Source organism: Aquila chrysaetos, chromosome 1 (assembly GCF_900496995.4).
Source record: "Aquila chrysaetos chrysaetos chromosome 1, bAquChr1.4, whole genome shotgun sequence".
Taxonomy (NCBI): domain Eukaryota; kingdom Metazoa; phylum Chordata; class Aves; order Accipitriformes; family Accipitridae; genus Aquila; species Aquila chrysaetos.
The window spans coordinates 25,863,463-25,887,541 of NC_044004.1; the positions used below are offsets into that span (position 1 = coordinate 25,863,463).

General features: G+C 36.9%; 1 protein-coding gene across 2 annotated transcripts in view; it reads left to right on the top strand.

The window, feature by feature from the left end:
• FAM114A1 (family with sequence similarity 114 member A1) overlaps positions 1-23,881 on the top strand; it is a 39,200-nt gene extending 15,319 nt beyond the window's left edge. Inside the window, exons 6-14 of one of the 2 annotated variants that reach the window (XM_030010322.2) lie at positions 1,222-1,356; positions 4,093-4,245; positions 6,462-6,585; positions 11,715-11,800; positions 12,936-13,103; positions 14,373-14,512; positions 16,373-16,445; positions 19,139-19,192; positions 20,761-23,881. In XM_030010322.2, the coding sequence (XP_029866182.1) occupies positions 1,222-1,356; positions 4,093-4,245; positions 6,462-6,585; positions 11,715-11,800; positions 12,936-13,103; positions 14,373-14,512; positions 16,373-16,445; positions 19,139-19,192; positions 20,761-20,862 (1,035 nt within the window). In that variant the 3' untranslated portion in view covers positions 20,863-23,881. The remainder of the gene's footprint in view (positions 1-1,221; positions 1,357-4,092; positions 4,246-6,461; positions 6,586-11,714; positions 11,801-12,935; positions 13,104-14,372; positions 14,513-16,372; positions 16,446-19,138; positions 19,193-20,760) is intronic. The other variant, XM_030010331.2, reaches the window with a different exon arrangement.
• The last annotated feature ends 198 nt before the right edge of the window (positions 23,882-24,079 follow it).

Genomic DNA, 24,079 nt, shown 5'->3' on the forward strand with positions numbered 1-24,079 from the left:
GGTTCTTTCCTATTACACTCTCCATATATTTTCTGTGTTGCACTTCATCCTTTTCTGTTTTTCTGTGTTTCAGCTTTTGCAAAATCCTCTACCATACTGTTTCCAAATCAATTTTTGTGTCATCTTCTTCCCCAACATTGTTTACACACTATTATCATAGCAAATGTTTTCCTCTGAGCTTTTCAGTATAGTGTTTCCCTTGAAATTGTAAGAGACTTTAAGCATCGGCTAAAAAATCATAGAAGACTAACTCACCATTGAGCATGTTTTGCAAAGTGGCAATTCTTTTTTAGTGCATATCCAGTTCACCCTGAGTGCCTCATCACTCTTAATATCAAAAGATTTTGGGAGCAGAGGGCGATTCCTATAGATTATTGCTAAGATTGTTGCTACAGAATCTGGAGCATCATAAGGCTTGTGAGAGCTGGACACTAGTAAGATTACCTGAGCATTGTGTAAGATTTGCAGGTAAGAGAAATGTGCTCTTATGCAAACCTAGAGAGGCTACTATATCACAGTGATGAATGTCACCAAACAAAAAGAACAACTTAAGGTCTCAGTAAGTTGCCGGTAAATGCCATTTGAGACTTTGGTAGGGTTTTCCATTGTATATCAGGTTACATCATTATACATCAGGTTACAGCATTTGAGTATCTGACAGATGCATAATCCAGATTGAAATGGAAATCTTTAGCCAGTGAAAATTATTCTTCGGTGTACATGAAATTTTGTGAGTGAAGGCAAATGTTAATATGAAGGCACAGGAAAAACAACTGTATTTTGATAGACAGTTCCAGAGTCATCACAAGTGTCAAAATTTTAGAAATCAGTTGGGTAAGGCAGGATCATCCTGTTCATGATGGACTTTGGCTCCATATCATTTGTATCTAAAATATGTTCCCATGGACTAGATGCCACTTCGGATGAAATTAAATTGGTATTATTAATAATTTTTTTATTGGCAACAGGTGTTACATTTCCTCCAGTGTGAGTCTTTTAATTAACTAGAAAGATTTGTATAGTTAATTTATTTTATTTTTGAAAATGTATTCAGAACAAAGTAACATAATTTTATAAATGTATCAATCCTGTTGTTAGTTAAAGCATAGAAGATCTAGGGACCTGAATGTTCAAAGACAGTGTCAGCAAAAGCAATACTCTTTACAGTTCATATTAGCATAAAGTGGAAAGAAAATAACCACATTGCGTTGTTTTATACAGGGGAAAAGTGTATTATCTGGAGGCTTAGATGCTTTGGAATTCATTGGGAAGACAACCATGAATGTCCTTGCAGAAAGCGATCCTGGATTTAAGAGAACCAAAACACTAATGGCAAGAACAGTTTCTCTATCTCAGGTTGGATTTATTTCAATACAGCTCTGTCAATGCAGTTTCAGACTCTTCTTCCAGAATTTCACATGCCTCAGGGAGAGGCTTTATTTATTGCAGTAGAGTTTGGCTAAGCTTATGGAAATAAATATTATGCTTTATATTTGCTCCACTTTATTTTTCTTCACAGAACCACAAAAGATAATGTAAAATCATCTTTTCTGCATAATCACATGTGCAATAGCTGATTTTGGTAAGATAGTATATGTGGTGATAAATCATTACACTCTGGAGACAGAATCAAATTGTTGGTGTTTTTGTAACAGCTGTAGATAGATATCTTCCAGCATAAACATCACTGTACTACTTTCCTTGGAAATGAGTAATACTGGAATACGACATACGTTTCATTAGGAATTAAAGCTGTGAAGAGTTCTAGCTTAATGTCCATCTAAACTAATGGTACCCTTACACAGTCATGACTCATGTTTAAAAGTTCAGACATGATAAAAACAGAAGTATAAGTGCTGTCAGTACAAAATTATTTTAGCTCTTCTGACACTGAGAGGAGGGAGGCTGTGGAAATCAATAGACATTGAAAAAAACTTTTAATTTTACTGCATGTTTACTTCCATGTAGAGAGAAGTAAGGTATTTTTCTTTTAATGAGATGTTTCATCTTCAGTGTTTGTCATTGTAAGTGTGAATGGACTGATACTGTTGTAGTAGGCCAAAAGCAAGTAACTCTTGTTAAGGTCCACAGGGTTAAAATGAGCTTTTGAGAATACCTTCCTAAACAATATGCATGAATTCACACATAAAATCTGAGGCAGAAAGTGACATAAATCAGTTCTCAGGGGTCATATAACAGTGCTTCCTTTTCAGTGATTTGTACATAAAACTTTGTGAGTGATCTTTTGAAGGTGGAGACTGAAAAATCTACCATCATAAGTCTTTTGTAACAAATGAATAACTGAAGAGAATTTCGTAGACATTTTGAATGATGCAATAGTGTAAGTGGTGAGAGTTCACCTATATTCAGAGGCTTATATGTGATTTAAGATGCACTTCAGATGTATTTACCAGCTTCACTGTAGCAAATTCATATGAGAGGCCATTCCTTCCAGGGAATAGAAGGAAGGAATAGAAGATCCTATTCTATACACTATTCTAGCCTTCTTATACACTAATAGAAGTGTATAAGAAGATCACGGCAAAATGTACCCAAGTATACGGAGTGTAGTTCTGCCCCACATTTGCTAGAAGTCATACCTTATTAGACCAATCTCTTTTGTCAGTCCTGCTGTCACATAAAACTGACTTCAGTGTCTGCTAAAAATATTTCACAGGAAATATTTATGGAGGTGCAATATTTATGCAAGTAGGCAGGTAGGTCCTGGAAATAATATTCTTCCTATTTTGTGGTCTGTGGAATGGATTGCATGACTCTTCAGGGCTGTGTATGTAATAGTGTCGCGTCCCAGAGTTGGAGCGACTCAGGTTCGTGGATTTCCTGTGTCAGAATTAAGGTGAAATGACACCAGGGGAGTTCAAACAACAATCAACATTTATTCAACCTAGATAACCTTGCCCAAGTACAAGTGAACTTATCAATATGAACCTTGCAACATGTTGTTAAGCCGCTGTTTGAGAAGAGAAGGGAAGTATAGAAAAATGAAATGGAAAAAGGAACATGAAACTGTGTCAGAAGGAGATCCCTCCCGTTGAGTCACGAGGTTCAGAGCAGACCCCCTTGCTTTCTGGACTCCTTCTCAGAGAGGAGCCCAGGGGCGGCTAGATCCACTCCTAGTCTCAGACTTGGTCAACGGTTTATGTTTAAAAGGATGAGGTGTAGGGACTGTGGAAAAGAGAGAAGGAAAAGAGGGAGGGAGAGAAAGAGAGAAGGAAAGAAAGAAAGAAAGAGAGAAGGAAAGGGTTTCACCAGTCCTGGGTCCAGCGTTGGTCCAGCCAGCGTAGAGATCCAGTTCCGGAGGGCGCGCGCTGAGAACTCGTTCTCCCTTCTTTTATAGTGTGTTAGTCGATGGTCTCGACATGCGCAGTCCCATTCCCGGGGTTCTCTGGAATCAGTCGGAGAGCTTTGGGGGGGGGGTTCATCGCAGAGTTGCCTCTCTTTTTCTGCTGGCATGACCGCTTAAGATAGAAGCACAGTCCCATCCTCCGTGGGGCCTCCTCCTCCAGGCACATATGCTGTGCTCCTTCTCCTGGTCACTTAAGATAAGGAATTGCAGCTTTGGAGAAGCGCGGTCCCACCCTCCGGGGGGCCCTCTCCTCTGGCCACATTGTCCTGTTCACAAAACTCCAGCGTTTTTACAGAGGCCATTTTCTCCACCAAAGTTCTTTAACGAATGTTTGAGACATTGACTATAATTTGTCCGACCGTCACAAATAGTCCTTCTTATTTTTCTTTCATTGTAATTGGTGGCTAAATTTATTATATGGTATCCATAGCTGACATTGCTTTTGAGAACATAAGCAAGATTATTTGTTTGTTCATTGTATTTTAAAAAAAGATGGTTAGCAATTACCTTGGGAAAACAACGCTTAGAATACTACTTAAATATTTTATTAGCGAAGTTTATCAAAAAAGAAGTTAGATATTTCAGCTCTAAAATTTCAGCTCTGCAAGTGTGATAGTCCCAAATTTTATTACTACTTCCTAGACAAGCAGAAGCAGAAAGTAATAAAATCTGTCATACCAACAGCATTACTAATAAAACAACAGGAATAACGTATATTTTTGCAGCTGTTGCGAGAAGCTAAAGAAAAAGAGAAACAGAGGCGGGCCCAGCAAGTTACAGTTGAAAGAACAGCACATTATGGACTACTTTTTGATGAATTCCAAGGTTTGTCTCATCTTGAAGCTCTGGAAATCCTGTCAAATGAAAGTGAAGCTCAGGTACAGTATGCAGACAGCATAAATCAAAATGGTTGGTAAAAAATTGATCTTTACATTAATTTCACTCTGCAGGTGCATGTGAAATGAACAGTAAGTTTTCCGTCAACTTCAGAGAAAGCTGGATAGGTCCCACAGGCCAGTCCTTGGCTTCAGGAAATCAATCTCAGTACACCTAAAATTTAAGTCCAAGATTAATGCAAAACAAACAACTTCAGAACTGAAAGTTATTTTTGTTAGGACCGCATATAGTGTGTATTTTTCAGCTTGTGACACTATGCAGATGTCTTTTCAGAATTTGCAAGGAGGTTGAAGTCTTCTGGTTTTGTATCAGGCACTGACACTTACATTCAGGTATTCCAGACCTACTACACCTGGAGGCTAGTGATTTAAAATTAATCCCAGATTACTTATTCAATTTCTAAGCCTTCTTTATTGTGTAGTTTTAAAGTTACATAAAACTGCTCCAGGATATTATTACTGGAAGTATACAAATGTCTCTCTGAAGAATATGCTAATGTTACTAAGGCCTATTTGATAAATATATTTTTTAATTTCAGCTGTCAATTTATTGACTCTACTAGTAGATCAGTAGATCTCTGACAGTAGATTAATGGAATTTTGTAGACTCCTAGGAGTGGTATTTTATACTGAAACAGTTTCCTGAATAAATTTCTTAAAATACAAGTTCTTTTTTGTTTTTGTAATTAGCACTCCTTGCCCTCTGGGTTATTTTTAATAAAAAATAACCAACTTATTTTTTAAAATGTTTTATTTGCTTTCACAAATAAAAGAAGCTTATGTTAATAACATCTAGGTACATACTGTCCATGTTGTTTTTATTTTTTGCAATTATGTCTAAATGAAAAATTATAAATTCAAAACCCACATGTAAGGTTCAAGGGCCTGCTTTTGGAAAAAACAAAAAAAACCCAGAATACCCACAAAACAGGAAAGAGGTAAATAGAAAACAAGTTCAGGTTAATTGCGTGTGTCAATACTATTTTTCTTTTACTGTGAAATACCACAGGGTAAATGAGACTTGTGCAAGTTGTTACCATAAAGTTTCTGATGTGCTTCATGTTATGTCCTAGATAACCCCTTGTTCATAGTCCTACTCACTCCAACAGGATTGAATGCGTCTGTGTGGGTCAACAAGTGCAATTCCCTCATAATTACCATACCCATGCCCACAAAATACTTACAGTACTGTAAGTTTGAGACCTATACTAACAGCCCAAAAGCCACAGGAGGAGCACAAGAGAGACTGAAGGCATTGCTAATGTCCAATGTGCTTCTCATAGCAGGGATTTAAAAATATTTTTAAGCTTTTATTTTAAAAGTTTCCATTAAAAAAAGTTCCCAGTTAATCCTATGAAATGGATAATGCTATAGAGAGGGACAAAAAAGCCCTAGGTAGTCCTTCACAACCTGCGTTAGGTCTCCCAACTTTATCTTGCATTTAACCCTGAGCATATGAGCTGGACACATCAAGGAGGAACATAAGAAAATAACATCTTTCTCCAGTCTCTCGCTGAGCCAGCCTGCACTTCTGCCAAGCAAGCTTAGAAAAAAACCCTTGAAACAAACATAAAAGTAAAATTTTGTATCAAAGGGAGAGAAGGCATTTCTCTTGGCTTCCATAGGCAGAGAGTGTGATCATGGGTTTAGCACTATGTAACTGTAGTGCAGACAAACAGTGATGCAAAGAATCTGTTTCCATCCCTCTTAGGCATGCCAACCTATTAGATATGCAGGGACTTGTCAATACATTCTTCAGAACAGGTAGACTGGTAGACTGTCAATACTTTTGGTTGCATTTTGGAAGAGGGGGAACAGGCTTCTTTTTCCAACTCTTCCTGTGAGTGCTGAGACTAACCATGAATTCTGCCTGTGCTTTTTCTGCCTGCTGTCTTCATCCAAGCAATCCCAAAATGCTTATTACAGTTTGCAATTAAACCAACGATTTATAATTCAAAACTGATGTTCTGGGAGAAGGTAGAGACCTGATGATCTTGCAAGGCTGGTGTAATTTTTGTGATACTCAACAAATTTTTGTTGATGAGAACCAAAAATGTGTCTACGTTGGAAGGTTAGAGCCAAGATTTGAGCATAATGGAAGTTTCCATTTCTTAGACTATTTTGGTATCAGGCTCTAAATTAGCATTTAAGAAGTGCTCTGTTTTGGTTAGGAATGCTTACTGTCCTTTCTTTTACAGATTCAGTCATATTTAGCAGCACTTGATGGAGAGCAGTTGGAGACTGTGAAAAAGGATTTAATTGCTATAAAAGAGATTTTTGTTCCAAAGGAATCAGATGATGAAGTGGTGCAGGCACAGAAAGGTAATTAGAAACACAGAGACTTAACCATATGAATAATTGTTACTTCTATATATAGTAATTTCAAAAATTACAATCCAAACTATAATTTCTGATATCCTAATACTCTTCATAAGGTAGTCACTAAAATTAATACTCTAAAAGTTCTGGAAGCTGGTCAATGCTTAATTTTGAATTTATATTTGCTGTATCATCAGTGAAAGTAAAACAAAAATAAGAAGGGAAAATAATAACCTTTTGGATAACTCAGGTTTTCTTACACAATCTGTTTATGAAATTGTGTAATCTGAAAGTTTTGGAGTGTTTAGCAATGCTTTTCTGTTTAGCAACTTCATCCTCACTTTGCATCCTCCCTTGCTAGATAGGGAAAAGATCAGAGTGTAATGACGAGACTTAAGAACCCTGAACTTTTTGAAGGAAAGTCACTTTGAAACATAGTGGCAAAGCTGCTTTCTAGGTATTGCTTGGCAAGACGTGGCATGTGGAGTGTGAGAAAGAAGTTAGAGCAGCAGAAGCATGCTGTAACTATGACATACTGCACAGCATTGAAGAGAATGGGACCAGCATGACAGGCCATAGATCAGCTCACAAAAGTTACAGTAAAATGGGTGGGTGCTTTGTTTAGGGGCAAAATAGGTGTCTTAAACAGGTCAGGAATTTTGGCATTCCCCAGAACAGGCTGAGAACAGAAGGATACAAAGTTAGCTTAAAGCCACCATTGTTCATGTCTCCAGGCCTGAGAGGTCCATACCAAACCTCTTCTAGCTAATAGAACCAGTCCCCTTGACCTGACTGAAGACTGGCTTATGCCATTGAACACCGTATTGCTGTGTTTCAGAAGCACAGAAACATAAAAAGATATTTCTTCCATGTCATCTTGATCTTCTCAGGGGTGCTTTGCCCATAAAACCTACATTTTGCAAGATGGTGAGGTATGATTTCTCTAGCCTTCAGAAAAGTTAGAAAAACTGTCTTAACATCCACATGTTCTACTGGAAAGTCTTTTCTGCTCAGACTGCTCTTTCTAGCAGTGCTTACTCAGTATGCCTGATGTCTCTCACAGGGAGCTTATTCTTTCTTCTCGGGGGGGGGACAGAAAGTGTTCAGTGTAAAGTCGTAGTATAGTAGAGTTTTGTGCTGGTTTTTTTTTCCCTTGTTACTCTTTAAAACCCCACATTCCTCTGTGGGATTGTGAGAAATAGAAGTCAAGAAAGTGTATTACCTGCTTAAGAGCGAGGATTCATAAGCTGTCTGTTATTCCTTAATTTCTGTGGGAAATAGTTCCTTGCTTTGAAACTAGCCCCCAGGAAAAGCACAAAGTGGTGTTTTCTCTGGTAGTCAGAAATTCTGTTTTTTCAGTGAAGCACAGCTGCTGATCATGCTCCTTGAAACGTTCACTGGCTTTTTAAATAGGCTGGGACCAAGGCAAGGCAATGAGCACCTTATAAAAACCAAAAAGACCAAATCAGAGTATGCTGCAGGTTTTCCCCTGCAAAAGCAAACCAGTCAGCAGTGAAACATATCCTCCTCTCTGACAGCGGAAATAATAACCACACATGTGTTCTCTCCACCTTACAGCTGAATGGGTGTTACTTCAGGCTGCAGTTCAAAATGACTCACATCCTTTAGTGCAAACAGGCTCATGATTTATTAGTACTTGAACTAAAGAACAATTTCATTTATTAGTATTAAGTTGGATAAATTTTAATTCCACTGGGGACACAAAAAGAATAGAAAGGTTAATCACTTTTCAAAGTAGCTGTTAGGGCTGAGTCTACAATTCTGTGGTCAGGCTCCTAACCTGGGACATGTGGCCTTTACTTCTTTCTTCAGCCTGTCACCCATAATCCGTGGTACATGCAACACTGCATTGATAGTGCTCTTAACACTGTATAGTGCTTTGACATGTCCCTTCTAGACAGTGTCCTAGTCTGGGTACCTTTCCCAGTCACAAAAATGTGTTATCTTCATTAAAATCTTGTTAGAGTGAATGAAGGCTTCCTACGATCCTCCTGAGTCAGGGAAGACAGACGTTTTCCTGAATTTCTTAATGCATAGAATCTTAAGTGTTTTTATTAAGTGCATTTATGCAGCAAATGCATAAAACCTTGTAAAACTTGAAGAATTGCATTAATAGGCCTTTACATGACAATTGTCTGCCATATTTAGATAAAAACAATATCCAGCACCTTTCCATGTAGTGTTCTATGTGATTTGCACATCCTTTTCCCCTCATGGAACACAGTTCTTTTGAACAGTTTAATGTTTTATTGATACTTTAGTTTGCCAATCTTTACATAATTTAAGTTGGATTCCAGTGACTTGCTATTGACTACGCTTAGTATTCTGGTCATATTTTCTGGGGGGCATCGATATGTATCCTTCTGGGAGCACACTTGATCTTTTAGGGTCTAGGTTTGAATTGTTTGGGATTTGTTTTTTTTTTTTTAAACTGGAATTGTTTACCTGAAATGACTTGTTGGGACCCTAAGCATCTTTCTGTGGCATAATTAATAATTACATATAGATAAAAGAGTAAAATTTAACAACAGGTTTGCTGATCAGGATTAAATGCAGCTCGTGTCTTGCTGTGAAGAGAAGACTTCCTTCTAGTTTGTGTTCTTAGCTCAAGCCAGTTAATACAATTAACCTTCTGATAAGCACATTAATAGGTTTTACACTTATAAAAGCAAGTCAGTGAGCCATATGCTCTTCTAATAGTGTGTTTTTTGTAAAGAATTACATATTTTTACTTAAGCTAGCTATCTAGCAAGAGGTAGCAGGCTATGTTAAATTCTGTGGAAGAATTTTGAGTTCTAATCCTGCTTGCTAAACAGTTTAAAACTACACCTAACTTGCCTTCAGTAGGATTTTGATTTGTGCTTCCCAGCTCAATAAAACTTGTGGTTTCTTCCTAAGGAAGCCACCCCGCTACAAAAGACAGAGATTAACAGAGATGGTGTTTGAAAATGTTAAATCTTATCAAGCCACTGAGCAGTATTTGAAAACAAGTTAATTACCACTTACTGCTAATTTGTTACCACTTTCTCATCATGAAAATCATCTTATTTATGTGGTGTCATTTGTCAGCGCTATATATACTCAGCAAAAAAAAGACTAACTGGGAGGAAAACCAGTACTTTGCATTCGAGTGTTTGAAAAGAGTGGCCAGCTGTTTGTTTTATGTAAACTCTCAGGATCCTGTCTTACCCTAGACTCTCAGGACCTCATTCAGACATGTTAGTGCTGCTTTTAGTTTCTACCGTAAACACTTTCCGTCCTACCCAAGGAGAAATTACTGCAATGATCTTTGGAGGACTGTTTTGGGAAAGGATTTGGGCTAGGCTTTGTTCTTGGCAACTTTGAAACTGGAATCAGTTTTTTGTTTCTTTGCTTAACAATCAGATAGGTGCAAAATCAATATGAAAAGAAAGAAAAGGAAAAGATATTTTCTTACACAAGTAGGAGAAAGCCAAATGCATACCCTTCTCTAATGTTTCCTCTCACTTTGATTATGCAGTCCTTTCATGTATTTTTCACTGCAGCTTCTTCTCCTTTCAGTTGTTTATGAAATAATGAGAGCAGAATAGCTGAAAAAGTAGCTTTACCTACATTTTGAAAGCCATTAACACCAAAAAATTCATATGTGAGGTTAAGGGAGACGGTAACCAAAGTGAGTATTGAATTGAATATGCCAGTTATCAACAATTTTAGTAATTTTGCTTTGACCAGTGAACTGCTTATCAGTTTTCAGCATGCTGCAGTTTATAAAACAATTTGGCATCATTTTAAGAACAAGTGAATTCAGTGTATCCAAGAGGTGCTGTATTGCAAAACCTGAAAATCCTATTGCCAAAATTTACTGATAAGTGAGCAATTAAATTAACTCTGTGCATCTCTTTGGCCTGCCAGAATACAATGTTCTTGACTTGTTCCCCTGCTGTTAAGAGCAAAGCTCAGTCTCTTGGTCATTGTGGGTGAAGAGTTCTTCGTGCTAAATACTAATTTATTTTATAGCACCAAAGATGGGCACTGTCTCTACAAGCAAGGGTTAGATGTCCTTTGCTCTAGGAAAGTATAATCCAAGTGTCAGATTCCACCACCTTTCCACATGTTGCAAGGTACTGTGGACTGTAAACAGTTCTATCAAAATCCCCAAAGTCATTGGAGAGTAATGTCCCTCAGCTTTTAAGCCCAGTATTAAAGATTTGCATAAAAATAGAAAAACTGGCCCTAGCTAATAAATTAATAAAAAAAGTGGGAATACAGCAAGACAAGAAATTCATTTTTGAAGTAGCTGGACTTTTATCAGGCTCAGTATGGGGACTTTGACATTTTAGTGTCATCAGGCTAAAAAAAATGGATTTTGTATATTCCACCAGGAAGTGTTAATGAAGATTCCAAACTCAGTAAGTGCAGATGAACAGAACCAACCAAAATACCAACTTTTAGGAACTTAGAGCATGTTAGAATATGGCAAATGCAAGTAGTCAAAGGAATATATATAATAAAAATGAAGTTCGAATACTAGTGATATTTATCTTTGCTCATTAATCTTGTGAAATGGAAGTGCAGATTATTTAAGGCTCATTAAAGCAGAACAGGAAACATTCTTCATTTAAGCAAAGCTCAATCTTAAAATAGAAAGAAAACACACCTCTTAGCTGTGGTTTGCAGACAAAGCAATAGAGAACATTTTCCAGTATGTTTCCTCTGAAACTTACTTGTATCTGGCCCTGCTGCAGTTTTTATTCTTTAGTTTGAAAGAATAGGTTAGTATCTCTTCTTTCGTTATTTTGTGGGTCTTGTATTTTTGTCAGATAACTAGGGATCATGCAACTTCTTCTCCTCTTACCTGTTTTTGTGAAACTTAGTGGAATTTAGAATGGGGTGGAAAGAGTAGTTGGAAGTGTCTGGCTAGCATATCTGGTTGTACAGGTATCTCTGTTGCTTGTTCTCGTCTTTATTTGAGCATATACACGCACACACCCACACACCCCTTTCTTGTATCACTGTCACTGTTTTTCAAGTGCTAGAGTTCTTGGGGAAACTATTTGATTGGATGTATTTGATTGTGTAAAATATTATAGCGATAACACCCTAACAAAAAATTGTCTTGTTTTTTCTTGCAGCAGATATGGGAGAAGAGTTTGTCAGCATGCTTACTGAACTGCTCTTTGAATTGCATGTTGCTGCTACTCCTGACAAACTTAACAAGGTTAGCACCTGTTGGTGAGCTGCTCTCTGTTTATTGGACAAAGAGGGAGGGCTTTGTTCTGAAATCTGACACACAGCAGTACCTATCTCAGTTCAGACAGTTCAGAAAGCAAAGTACAGGAGGGCGGGACTAAAAGGATAAATACAGAAAAGCTTTCTTAGAAGAAGTGAGATTAGTAAGTCAGTACAGTTGCAATGACTACCTAGCACAATGGGCCATGTTAGAAAGCCTTGAACCAGGGATGTCTCAGCAGAACAGAGTTCACGAGCACAGTAGATTTGGTCTTACGTGCTGGGAACAAAGGTCAGGTTCAGAATTATTTTTCTTGCTCATCATGTTTATTCTTCTGAGGGACTTCTCCAGACCTTCTTAGCAAAGTTTTGGATTTATCTCATCTAGCTTCAATCATCTAAAAGTTAGATGGCTAGAAGCTAGTCACATCACTAGTCACATTTGTACCGTCGGGCCCCTTTAAAGGTGATTCACCTGCTGATCTTAGGCTCAGATGAATGTTTATCTCTAGCTACAAAGATAGACTATGGATAACTAGCTTAGGCTTAGGTCTTAACATATTTTAATTTGACTTCATGTTAAAAAAGAGACATCATAAGTTTCCTACTAACCATAACAGTTATCTGAAGTTGTATAAAACTTCAAGGCTTTTCCACTTTTGACCTACTTTCATGCCTGGGAAGGCAGCTGAAGATACAGTGATTTTCTATTTATTTTTCCTTTAAGAATTTAGTACATCTCTCTTACCTCTCCCGTATGTTTTTTTTTAATTTTTTTATACCACCTTCTTATCTTTTTTATTTAGGAAAATTATTTCTGTGTAAATTCTTTTGGAAGGTACTTCATAAAGCTGAAATATCACTAACTTTGGTATTAATGCCAACTCTATGTGTTGGTTAGGAATATCATACCTGTAGAGGAATTATCCCTGGCTGATCCATCTTTATGCAGTCAGAAATGCTTTTCCCTACAGTTTCTTAAATACACACTTGACTAAATGCCATGCAGAAGCTTCTGAATGTAAAAGGGAAGTAATTAAATGTATTGTTAATTACTGTTCAGGAACATCATTTGATATTCCCTTTTTGACCTGAACTTTGGGGTTGGGTTCTTTCTTTGACAGGCTAGGAAAAAAGCTCATGAATGGCTGGAAAAAGCCAGTTTTTCCACCCCAGTAGACATAGAAGAGAAGCTAAAAGAAAAACCTGGAGAACCTGGTGAAGAAAAGACTGAAAAAGAAGATAAAATTGACAGTGATAAAACAGAAGTAGATAAAAACAAAACTGTGGAGGTAAGATAGCTTTTCGAGGACAAGTTTCATTAAACAAGTTGTCATACTTTGATAAGATTACTTACTTCTTTATCTTTGTGTGTTGGTTTTATATGTTGTCCTTATTTTTTAAACTCATGGAAGTATTAAGAAGTATTACCGTATAACTATTCACTGTAGACCCAATAGCAAACTAACTTACATAAATATTTTTACTGTTAGTCTGTTCCCAGAAATAAATATCAAAGTAGCAGGTCCTCTGCCTATCACATTGTTTTTATTTTTCTATATCTATGTTTTTGTGTGTTGCGTTACACAACATACAGTGAGCTGAGGGATTCTGTGGTATAATGTCGATAGCACATTGAAAGTCACATCTCAGCATTCCTTGGCATCTCTTTCTCCCAGTGACAATACCTGGAAAAAATTCTCAAACTTTACTTAAACTCTTAAACTGTATAAATCACAAACAGGCAAAACAGAAATATTATTTAGGCAACTCCCAAGTGTTCACTCCCTTTATGAAAGATAGCTCTTAAGGCTAAAAGTATTGTGTCTGGTTAGACAACCCTTCTTGTTGATAAGGTTAATTGTGATTGAATGTTTTATGCCAAGTTATAACAATATTAAATGTTGTTGGTATCTTTGTCAAGACTTTTTGAATGAATTCTAATAAAGAAATTATCTGTCACGTTTCCTTACAAAAAAGCTCCAAAGAAGGAGACAGAGTTACACGGTATATATTACAGATTTTTATGCGATTGCAGATTTCCAGCTGGCGTCAGCTTGTAAAAGCTGTAATGCCATAGTGCTAGACAGAATTTTTTATCATTGCTGATAAAAGCCACTTTTTTATTGGGAATATTACCCATTTCTACTCTGGAGATTCATCTGAGGGATGACAATACTTTTGGCTCCATATGAAAGTAATTGTGACTTCTTCTAGAGTTAAGGGATCTTTGTATTTGTTAGGAGTAGGTTTAAAAGTGCTATGTTAGGAAATCTGAGAGCCTGACCTAGTTCCCATCCAAATAAATGGTAGACTTGTTCTTACTGATTTTTCAGGATAAGTATAAGGTCTGTATTTTATAATCTGTGGATATTTCATTTTCCAGTGTTGTTTGTGAGGATGACATTATGGCTGATATTACTTCACTATGTATGTGGTGGAATTTCCAATTGGGGTGGCGAGGGCTCCTATGTTTCAAATTCTTTTGTATGTATATATCTATATGTATATTTATCAGTGTTGTTATTACTGATTATATTATTCCCTGTTTTTAATTTAAGGAAATCTACATGCTGTCCATTGAAAGTCTGGCTGAGGTAACTGCTCGTTGTATTGAACAGCTTCATAAGGTAGCAGAATTAATTCTACATGGGCAGGAAGTAGAAAAAACAGCTCAAGATCAAGCAAAAGTACTGACAAAGTGAGTATTATGTACTTCATATTTGAACATTTGACATTTGCTTAAAACTCATGAAGTTCTGTTCAGCTTTTGGCACTTGAAGGCACAGTAAGTTCATGGATCAACAAACGGCATTGGCTTTAGGGGTCCTGGTGCTATATTTTCTCATGTAATCAAGTTACATAGGCTACCTGTCATTTTTTTGACACGGCTAACATATGTATGTTTACAAAAACATGACCTATTCACAGGCTGAAAGTTGTTTCTGCTTCAGCAAGTGAACGTACATGCTCATTTGGGTTGCATTTCCTGTTCACTCTGCAAAAGATACTGTGCTAGCACATACAGAATTTGCTTTTGGAGTGCGTAATGCAGTCTCACTATTGGCCAATAGAATTTCATTATCTAGTGTTTACCTGTGAAAAATATACAAAAATCAATCTGTAGTTCTAAACTATAAGACCACATTTGTCAGCAACTTCATAGTAAACCATGACAAAACATACATAAATTAAGAAGCCAGTTTATCTAGTGGGACTTAAAATTCAGATCTCAAGCTCTCTGTAGTAATCAATTCTACTGATTCCAGTGGGTTTTGATGTTAAAATGTTGTAAGCACTTGAGTCCTAAGTAAGTAAAGTATTAAAGCAAGTGTTTATCCTTAGGAGTGCTAGTAACAATGGCAAAGTCCATAGGAACACTTCAGTCTAAAACAAAGTACTTGAACAAGAATTTTTCAGAATTAGAGCTGAGGTATGGTGCACCTTGCAGGATGAGATTCTGTATGATGCACTTGTGAATGTTTAGCAAAACAGTGAAAGATCTAGGAATAGAACTAGATCTCCTTGTTCTCTTGTATTTTAACCACGAGGGTACTTCCTCTTTTAGTACAGAGTAGATGTTTTATTGCTTAGATAGGAAACGTCTCACTGTCCTCATTAAAGTTTGATTTATTTCCACCGGTATTTCTAGAAGTTGTGTTGCTGCAATCATCAGAAGTTTAGAACTGAAAAAATTGAAACATTGCCCTACCAAAAAAGACTAGCGTTTGAGCCAACGTGACATCATTTTGCTGCTGTAGTCAGCAATGGATTTTTCAGTTGTCCTGGTTTCAGCTGGGATAGAGTTAATTGTCTTCCTAGTAGCTGGTACAGTGCTATGTTTTGAGTTCAGTATGTGAAGAATGTTGGTAACACTGATGTTTTCAGTTGTTGCTAAGTAATGTTTAGTCTAAAGTCAAGGATTTTTCAGCTTCCCATGCCCAGCCAGCAAGAAGGCTGGAGGGGCACGAGAAGTTGGGAGGGGACACAGCCAGGACAGCTGACCCAAAGTGGCCAAAGGGTATTCCATACTGTGTGATGTCACATCTAATATATAAACTGGGGGGAGTGGGGGCGGGGGAATCACCGCTCAGGGACTAACTAGGCGTCGATCGGCGGGTGGTGAGCAATTGTGTTGTGCATTATTTGTATATTCCAATCCTTTTATTATTACTGTTGTCATTTTATTAGTGTTATCATTATCATTATCATTATTAGTTTCTTCTTTTCTGTTCTATTAAACTGTTCTTATCTCAAGCCATGAGTTTTACTTCTTTTCCCAATTTTCTCCCCCATCCCACTGTGGGGGTGGGGGGTGGGGAAGCGAGTGAGTGGCCACATGGTGCTTAGTTGCTGGCTGGGGTTAAACCACGACATCAGTGGAGGAATACAAAAACTATACCATGAACAAAGTCTACCCCAAAATATTAAAAAAATTACTAGAAGCAAAATTGCCTTAAGAACATTCTTGGCTTCTAAGATGAAGTGTGTGCTTGGGACGGTTTTATCCGTTGACAGGACAAGAATGTATTTTTATATTTGTCTCTTTTTTTTAAACCAGTTTAACAAGGGCCATGTGCAATGAAGTTTCATCTTTATCAAAGAAGTTTTCTGATTCTTTAACAGCAGCTGGGGTAAGATAACAGCATTTTCTGTAGCATTTGGGCTTTTTTTAACATAGTTCACTTCTTGAAACAGAAATTATTACCCAAGTCCAGTGGCTTTAGATGAGGTACCAGCAAAGAGAGCACTTCTTTCCTCAGATCAACAGCACAGAGCATTTTTACAGGAGATTCCCTGTTGCAGAGCAAGTTTATAAGGCTTGATAGACTGCAGTGTGTCCCTTGCCTTCTAAAATCTCTCTTTCTAGACACCATTTTCCATTTTTCCTGATTACCACATAGCACTTCTTATCTTCTCATGCTGAAAGGGCCCCACATTTGAAGTCCCACAACTTGATGATATTCTCTTCTCCTACTCAGCCTATCCCTTTTGAATGTATTTGTGTAAAAGTCATTACCAGATAACACTTCCAGTACCTTAAGATAGTTTCACGAGCTCTCTTCTTAGGCTTTGCTAAATCCCCTGGCCTAGGGTCACTATGTTTTTAAAAGGTTTAAGAGATTAGAAAATCTGTTTGGTTGTCCGTCTTTAAAAAAAATCACTCTGTCTTGTATCTCAAAATATTCCATTTAGGAACATCCATTTATCCGTGAACATCTTTGCTAGAAATAGTATCCTGCTTTTCAAGATGTTTCAAAGATGACTGACATCTGAGTATTCTAGCAGGATCCAGAGGCAAAAATTGCGCTGTTGCTGAAATTGTTCTGTAAACGTCAGAGAAGAACAAACTCTGGCTCTCCTGATTACTCCATGAAAATGTGAATGTACATCAAAGGAAATTTTCCCAGTTCTCCCATGAGCTCTTCCAGCACATCTCTGAGCAGTTTTTTCAGAGTTATTTGTAGAGAACATGATTTATGGGGTTGCTTTTATTCTGAATAATTTACATTCCTTCCCATTACTCTGGGAGAAACTGCTTATTTTGCATTTTGGGATTGTAGTTTAGCATATCTTTGTGTGCCACTTGCAATAAATACGTGCACAGACATATAAAAATAAATGGCACATGAAATATTAAGCTGGCCCAGATCAGAAAATTGGAAACTAAAGCTTTCATAAGCATTGCACTAGGTTTTGTTCGTATCAACTCTGTACTCAGTTTTTTGGACCAGATTGCTTTTGTGGACATTTGTATGGACGCATAAGAAATTGAGGAGAAAGACACTTCCCATTGCCAAAATACTCTCTAGAAGAGAATTTTAGTAGGGCAGTCTGGTGTCCCATCCATGTAAGCTTTTGGAGGAAGATGTGGGCCTTCTGCTCACCATAATCAGTAAGAAATTAAGGAGTGCCTGTCACACAGGACTGTAGAAAATCTACATCTTCCTGCACGTCCCAGTAGTTCAACTTCCTCCTTAACCTGCCAACAGTACCCGGGTTCACAAACACATTCCACTATCCTGCAAAGTCCATTAACTCCTGGGAAACTGAGAAATGGCTTAGAACAGAAAATACTGTTTTTTTCAAACATAGTGCCATCCCTATAGTTCTATCTGTATAATTCAGACATTAGTTGTAATGCTGGCTGTACACATAGTCTATAATGTTGGTGATGTTTCTAAGTGAGCAGTAGTGCAGAAGTAAGAAATAACAGCTTTGCTTGCTATGCAAGATTTCTTTCAAACTTTAACTTACTGATTCATACAATCAGTAGTATTTAATTGATACTGCTCTCTATCTGTTTCAGTTTATTGACAATCAACTAAACAGTGCACTTTGTAATGGATTTTCTAGTAACTGACAGTAAAATTGCTCTTCTTTTCTCTAACCATCTTCCCTTTGTTCTGCCATCTTTCTCCAAACTAAAATTAAGGTGTTTCATGTTTCTTTAAATCTGTAATATGAAAGCTACAAGGTTGTAAGTGGAAACCCTTCAGTTAAATTAATCAGTATTGTGTTTCCTTTGTTCTAATGAAGTCCACTGTTGAGTATTGAAAGCAGGCAACTCTTGCTGGAGGTTACTGTCATTCAAAAAAAACCACAATGCAAAGAACAGTGGGAATAAAAAAAGGAAAGAACTTTGCCATTTTAGAAAGCAGAGAAGCTAATGAATCTTGGTTTTCTAGCCTCTAGTAGTGTCACTACTCATTGTACCCATCTTTATTCCTATCTGGTGGTTGACAAAAATGCTACGTGTGCTGAGCAATGTTTACTGGCTAGCCTGCATTGTCCAGCTCAACATATGCTGCCTCCAGTTTGGGGATCTAAGTTTCACCTGTTTTTTCTTCTGTAAGGGAGCTAATCTGGGCCTTTCATTTCCTCCTAACCACAGACATTTGTGAAACTTCTAAGAACTTAATTTTCCTTCTGACCTGTATTTTTCCTTCTTGTTTCCTTGAAAATGAGCAAGGTGTTAAAAAATTTGGGGGGCACTGACTGACAGATGGACAGACAATGTCATCACATAAATCTCACATCCATAGGACACCAGGCAATTTGAAACTCTGGTATATGAATTTATGAAAAAGTAAAACCCAGGGCCTGTCTTAGCTCATTGTACTCAGTGACAGAAATACATAGGGTCTACTGAAGTGTGTATGAAATGTAGACACAGTTATCAGGAATACTGTGATAAACAGTCTGAATAAGAATCAAGGTGAAGCAAGACCTTTATAGAATTCATAAAAACACTTTTCAGATATCAGTATATTTTTGTTAAATGTATTTCTTGTCCTGGCATTTCATTCAATTTTCTGGTTTACAGAGCAGTATGAAGGCAGAGGTTCTTAACCCCATCATCAACCGTGTGCTATTAGAGGTAAGCTTTCACTTTTTTCACATTAGGAAATGTTCTAGTAAAATGATTTTGAAATGAAACAATCGCATTTATGTCTGAAGAAAGAACTATATAAAAAGTAATGACAGTATCATTCTGGCTGTTCAGTGCCAGCTCATAAACCTCTCATTTTTGTGTTCAGCCTCTCCCACAAATACTACAGTAGTAATATTGCATTTCCTGAGGATTCTTAAGAACTGTATGACTGAAGTGAGACTGGCCAGCTCTTAAATTCTGCTGCTGTATTGGTCAGAGCACAGCAGACAGTTTGCAATGTGCTGTTTAGCCCTTTTGTAATCTGTTCACAAGTTGCCCCGGATAAGTCTATTATTACTGTTCCGTTACCCAAATACTGCAAAGTATTTCTGATTCACAGATAGTTTCAGACTATTCTTTTCTTTAAAATTGAGTTGCAGGTATGCTACAGTGCTTCCCATCCATGGGCATTTAGATTTCTATAAAGATTCACAGTCTAGCAGCAGGCTTGGTCAGCACATGGATAACCATGTGTCAGACATCACCAAAATGTTTGTGAGTGATTTATTAGACACAATGATCTATGAATGACCTCTTATTTTAAACACCATGAGCTATTCTTCATCAGAAAAGCACAGTGAGTAAAATGTGCCTCATTTTTACCAAGAAGAGGTCAAGAGGGAGTAATATGCTCATAAAGTACTAAAATGTGTACTATCTGCAACATGAATTCTTCTAACTCTGCTAATTAGATCACACTTCTCTTTAAACATAAATAAACATATAGTAGTGACTACAAATTGTCATTCTGTATCTAATAGCTGTGTTCCCTTAAAAATGAGGAAAAGATTGTTTTACAATAAGCAATTTTGCACTGAATTAACAATACCTTTAACAATAATAATGGAAAGTTGAATAGAGCTGTAGTAAAGGTTACTATACGGTTCCTTTTGTTATAGGGTAAATTTGCTGTTATAGCTGACGTATCTTTCTATGCTCCAGAAATTGCAAAATCTGGGAATGTCCAGAATTATGGAGTACAAGGTTTTGTACCTCTTAAATCCTGTATTTGTATACAAATATGTATTCGTACAGCCTAGGTTCATGGAGAATTAAAAGCTGCTATACTGTTCAGTATTAGAAATTCCAAAAATAGTACTACATGTTAAAACCATTGTAATAATTCAAATTGCTGATTTCAGTGACACTTCTTCCACCTACAGCAAATTCAAAATTAGTTCTGTTGATGGAAAGACTAGCTGGTTTGTATTTAAAAAGTCAAATCTACTTCTGAACACTGTGGCATTTTATTCTACTCACATTAAAAACAAAACTTTCCAAGAATTCAAACTGAGGGGAGATCAGATTTTTATATAGTGATTCAGGCTATCCTTGTTAGCCTGAAACTGTTGTAATTTATCATTTTTGTTATCTACAGATTGTGAAATCTTGTGTGAATATATATGCTAATATAACATGATGCAGATGTAAAAAAAGTGTATTTAAAAAGTAAAATGTAATTCCTGAAATACATGACAGCTATACTGATGAACCATGTTTTCTCTCCCCATTAGGGTTGCAACAGTACTACTTATATTCAGGATGCTTTCCAGCTATTGCTTCCAGTTCTACAAATTTCACATATCCAGACCAGTTGTTTGAAAGCACAAGAGTGACAGTTTCCCAGCAGTTGTCACCACTGGGCTTAACAGAAACCACAGAACTAATGTCTTTAATGTACGCAGATAGAAGAGATGGTATGAGAGATGTCTGGCCACTTAGAGTCCTTTGAAGACACTAAACGCGGTTTTGCACATACAATATTGAACAACATTTTAAAACTCTTCCAGACTTTTAGACTTTAGCAGTAGTTAGCAAAGTGAGTAATTTCTTTTCCATTAGAGCATATCCTTTGCATTAATTTAAACTGAAGTTTATTGATATTAGCATTGACTTAAATACGGATTCTAAATGTTACCCTTTCAGTTGTAGACGATGTATGAAGCAAATTAGAATGTAATTTTTTTTAAAACATTTCAGCCCAACTGACCATTTCTATTGTTTGCCTCCTAACTGTCAGTTAAAAATATATATTTCAAAAGTTGGTTTCAATATTTAATTTTAGCCAACATGAACAAATTATCAGTGTTGTGCTTGTTAAATATTATTTAGAGTAGCAAATAACATCATAATAATATGTACCACTTACATAACACTTTGTGTTGAAAGAGTTGTACAGTAGTAGGTATTAACATAACTAAATGAAAATTATGGAGTTTATGCATTATGAATTATACTGAAAAGAAATTTTCTGAGCCAGTTAAGAGTACGGGTAAAGCTCTGTATTTGCTGACCCATAGTTTTATATTCATTTATGTCTATTTCTTAATTCCAACGGCTGAACAACATTGCAGGCCAAATTAATCTTTTTAATATGCAAGGAATAGAAAATTTCCCTTTTGTTTGGCAATTGAAACACCTCCAAAATAATCTCCTCTCAGATGAGTTACTCAGGTTAGCACTTTGGGGTTTCATTTGGGCTTTAAACTTTATGAACCTTTTTATCAAATGGAGTTACTGATACTGACAATACAGAAATACAGTTTTTGGGCATAGAAAAGAAGTTGTGGAAAGAAGTTATGAGAGAACTGCTTTGGGTGGGGAGGTCACATTTCAGAGCAATCACCTTTTCTCTGAGGCAGTAGCTAGACAGACCATAACTGAGCAGCAGGAATGACGTTTCATAATAACACTAGCAACCATGATAATTTGTCCATATCCTTAGCTTAAAATCCTGAGCTGTGAACCTCAGGATTTTGTTTAGGCTAGTTAACCTTGTAGACAGGAAGAACCTTCCAATATTTTATGTAGCCTGTTCTCCTGGGTTTTCATTGTTTATTACATTTCTTTCAGCTATTTTGTATTTTTTCCTCTTGATACTCATGAATTGTATTTAACTGCTTTTTAATTGTAGTTGACATCTGAATATGTGTAATCATAGAAGAATAGTTCATACATCATAAAAATAATGAAATAGAGCATGAGGAAATACTATCCTGTTTGTTAGAAAAGAGAAACCATGTATCTGCTTTGTACATGGTAACTTTTTTGAGTCCAAGTAAGAGAGGACAGAAAGGTGTGTTTGTGTCTTTCTTACACTATTGTGGTCCCTGTTCTGCTGTCACACGCATTGTGACTTCTCTGTCTTTAGATTTGACATACCTTTCTTGGTAAGTAGAAGGGGTACAGTCTTCAAGTCCACTTGCACAGAATGTAAAAACAAAACTTGCAATGTGAACAAAAATAAGAAAGCCGCTTGGCAGCTGAAAAGGCAGACAAAGCTTGACATTCATTGGTATTTACGCCCTATTGCACAGCTAACATTACCTCAACATGGGAGAAAGCAGGACACAGGAAAATGCAAGCGGTAAGCAGGCTCACTAGCCCAAAGGTAGGATACAGCTCCCACCAACCGTTACATCCACGACACTTCTGTCTGGCATTGCTTTATTTCTGAAAGCGTCATTTCAAAAGTGCATTACAAAATAATGTTCAGTTGATGCAAAACATTCCATCTCTGGCTTCTACACTTTGAGGGGAATAAGCGGACTCTCTTCTAGTAGTCCTGTCTGGCTGCTGGAAGAGACACACGCTTGTACTTACTTGACCAGGGGTCATTCTTGTATATGCACTTTGACCCAGAAGAACAACTCCTCAGTGCGGATGACTGAGGACCGTGTACTTGCTCCATATACTTGATCGTGAGCAGTTCCCAGTTTTAAAGATCTGGACACCAGTGAAAGCATTCAGTAGCTTGTAAAAAGGCCTATTTGTTTAAAGCGTTTTTTTCTGTTGTTCAATGCTGGCAAGCAGAATATAATACCTGGTTAAAAGCTTGTTTATTTTTCAAAAAAGACTGTCAAGAAAATTCTAGTGTTTTCACCTATCAATCATTACATCCTGGATTTATTCTCACTTTAATTCGGTCATTATTTTTCATCAAGAAACCTTTCTGTCCACATTGGAGTACAGCTCTGCGTCAGGTATCTGTAAAATGCCAAATCCGCGTTAATGCCAAATGAGTCATAGAACATAGCAATAGCTGTTTCATATTGTTCCTGTGCCGAGTTAATGTTTTCAGACATAAATGAATTTAGTTACTTTTTCATACGGATCTTTTTTTTCATCTGAAATGCAGTGCAGAATATGTAGTGTTAAACCTGTCAGAAAAATGTGTTGACTGATAGTGGTGCCTTTTAGCAGAGGCTGAACAATATAGTATTAGAAGCCTCAGGCAATAATGTTTGAAATCGTTGAGGGGTGTTCTTAAGACAAAGATTGCTTGTCTGAGATATTCCTTACTGGAGGTTTCACTGTCTTGCTTAAATTATGCAGGTATTGAATAAAGTACCTTACCCTGAAGTAAAAGAAGCTATAAAAAATAATGTGGCGACTTGAAATATTTACATCCATACAATGTGGGAAGGGAAGTAGGGCAGAATATGAGCATAGGGATACTCCATCTGATCTCAGATGCAATCATCTTGTTCTAGGAAAACTGAATGTTATATCTTTAAATCAATTTCAGGTAAATAATATTTCAGTAGAAAAGTACTATGTGGATGTAACCAGAATATTTTGGTCACGCTGGTTTGTATTTTTCCATCAGTCAAATAAATCATTTGAGATATTGAACTGCGACAGTATACTGAAAAAGAATGTTTTGAAGAATAATCTGTTGGGAGGATGTACTCAGTGAAGTCTTTCACTTTCTCATTTTGTGAATTACCTTTGGAATGATGAGTGTGATTTTACTGAGAGTCTGACAAAAACAGATGTTGCCTTAAACTTTTAAGGAAGAGTGTTCTTTGCTTCATCACCACCTTTTTCCAG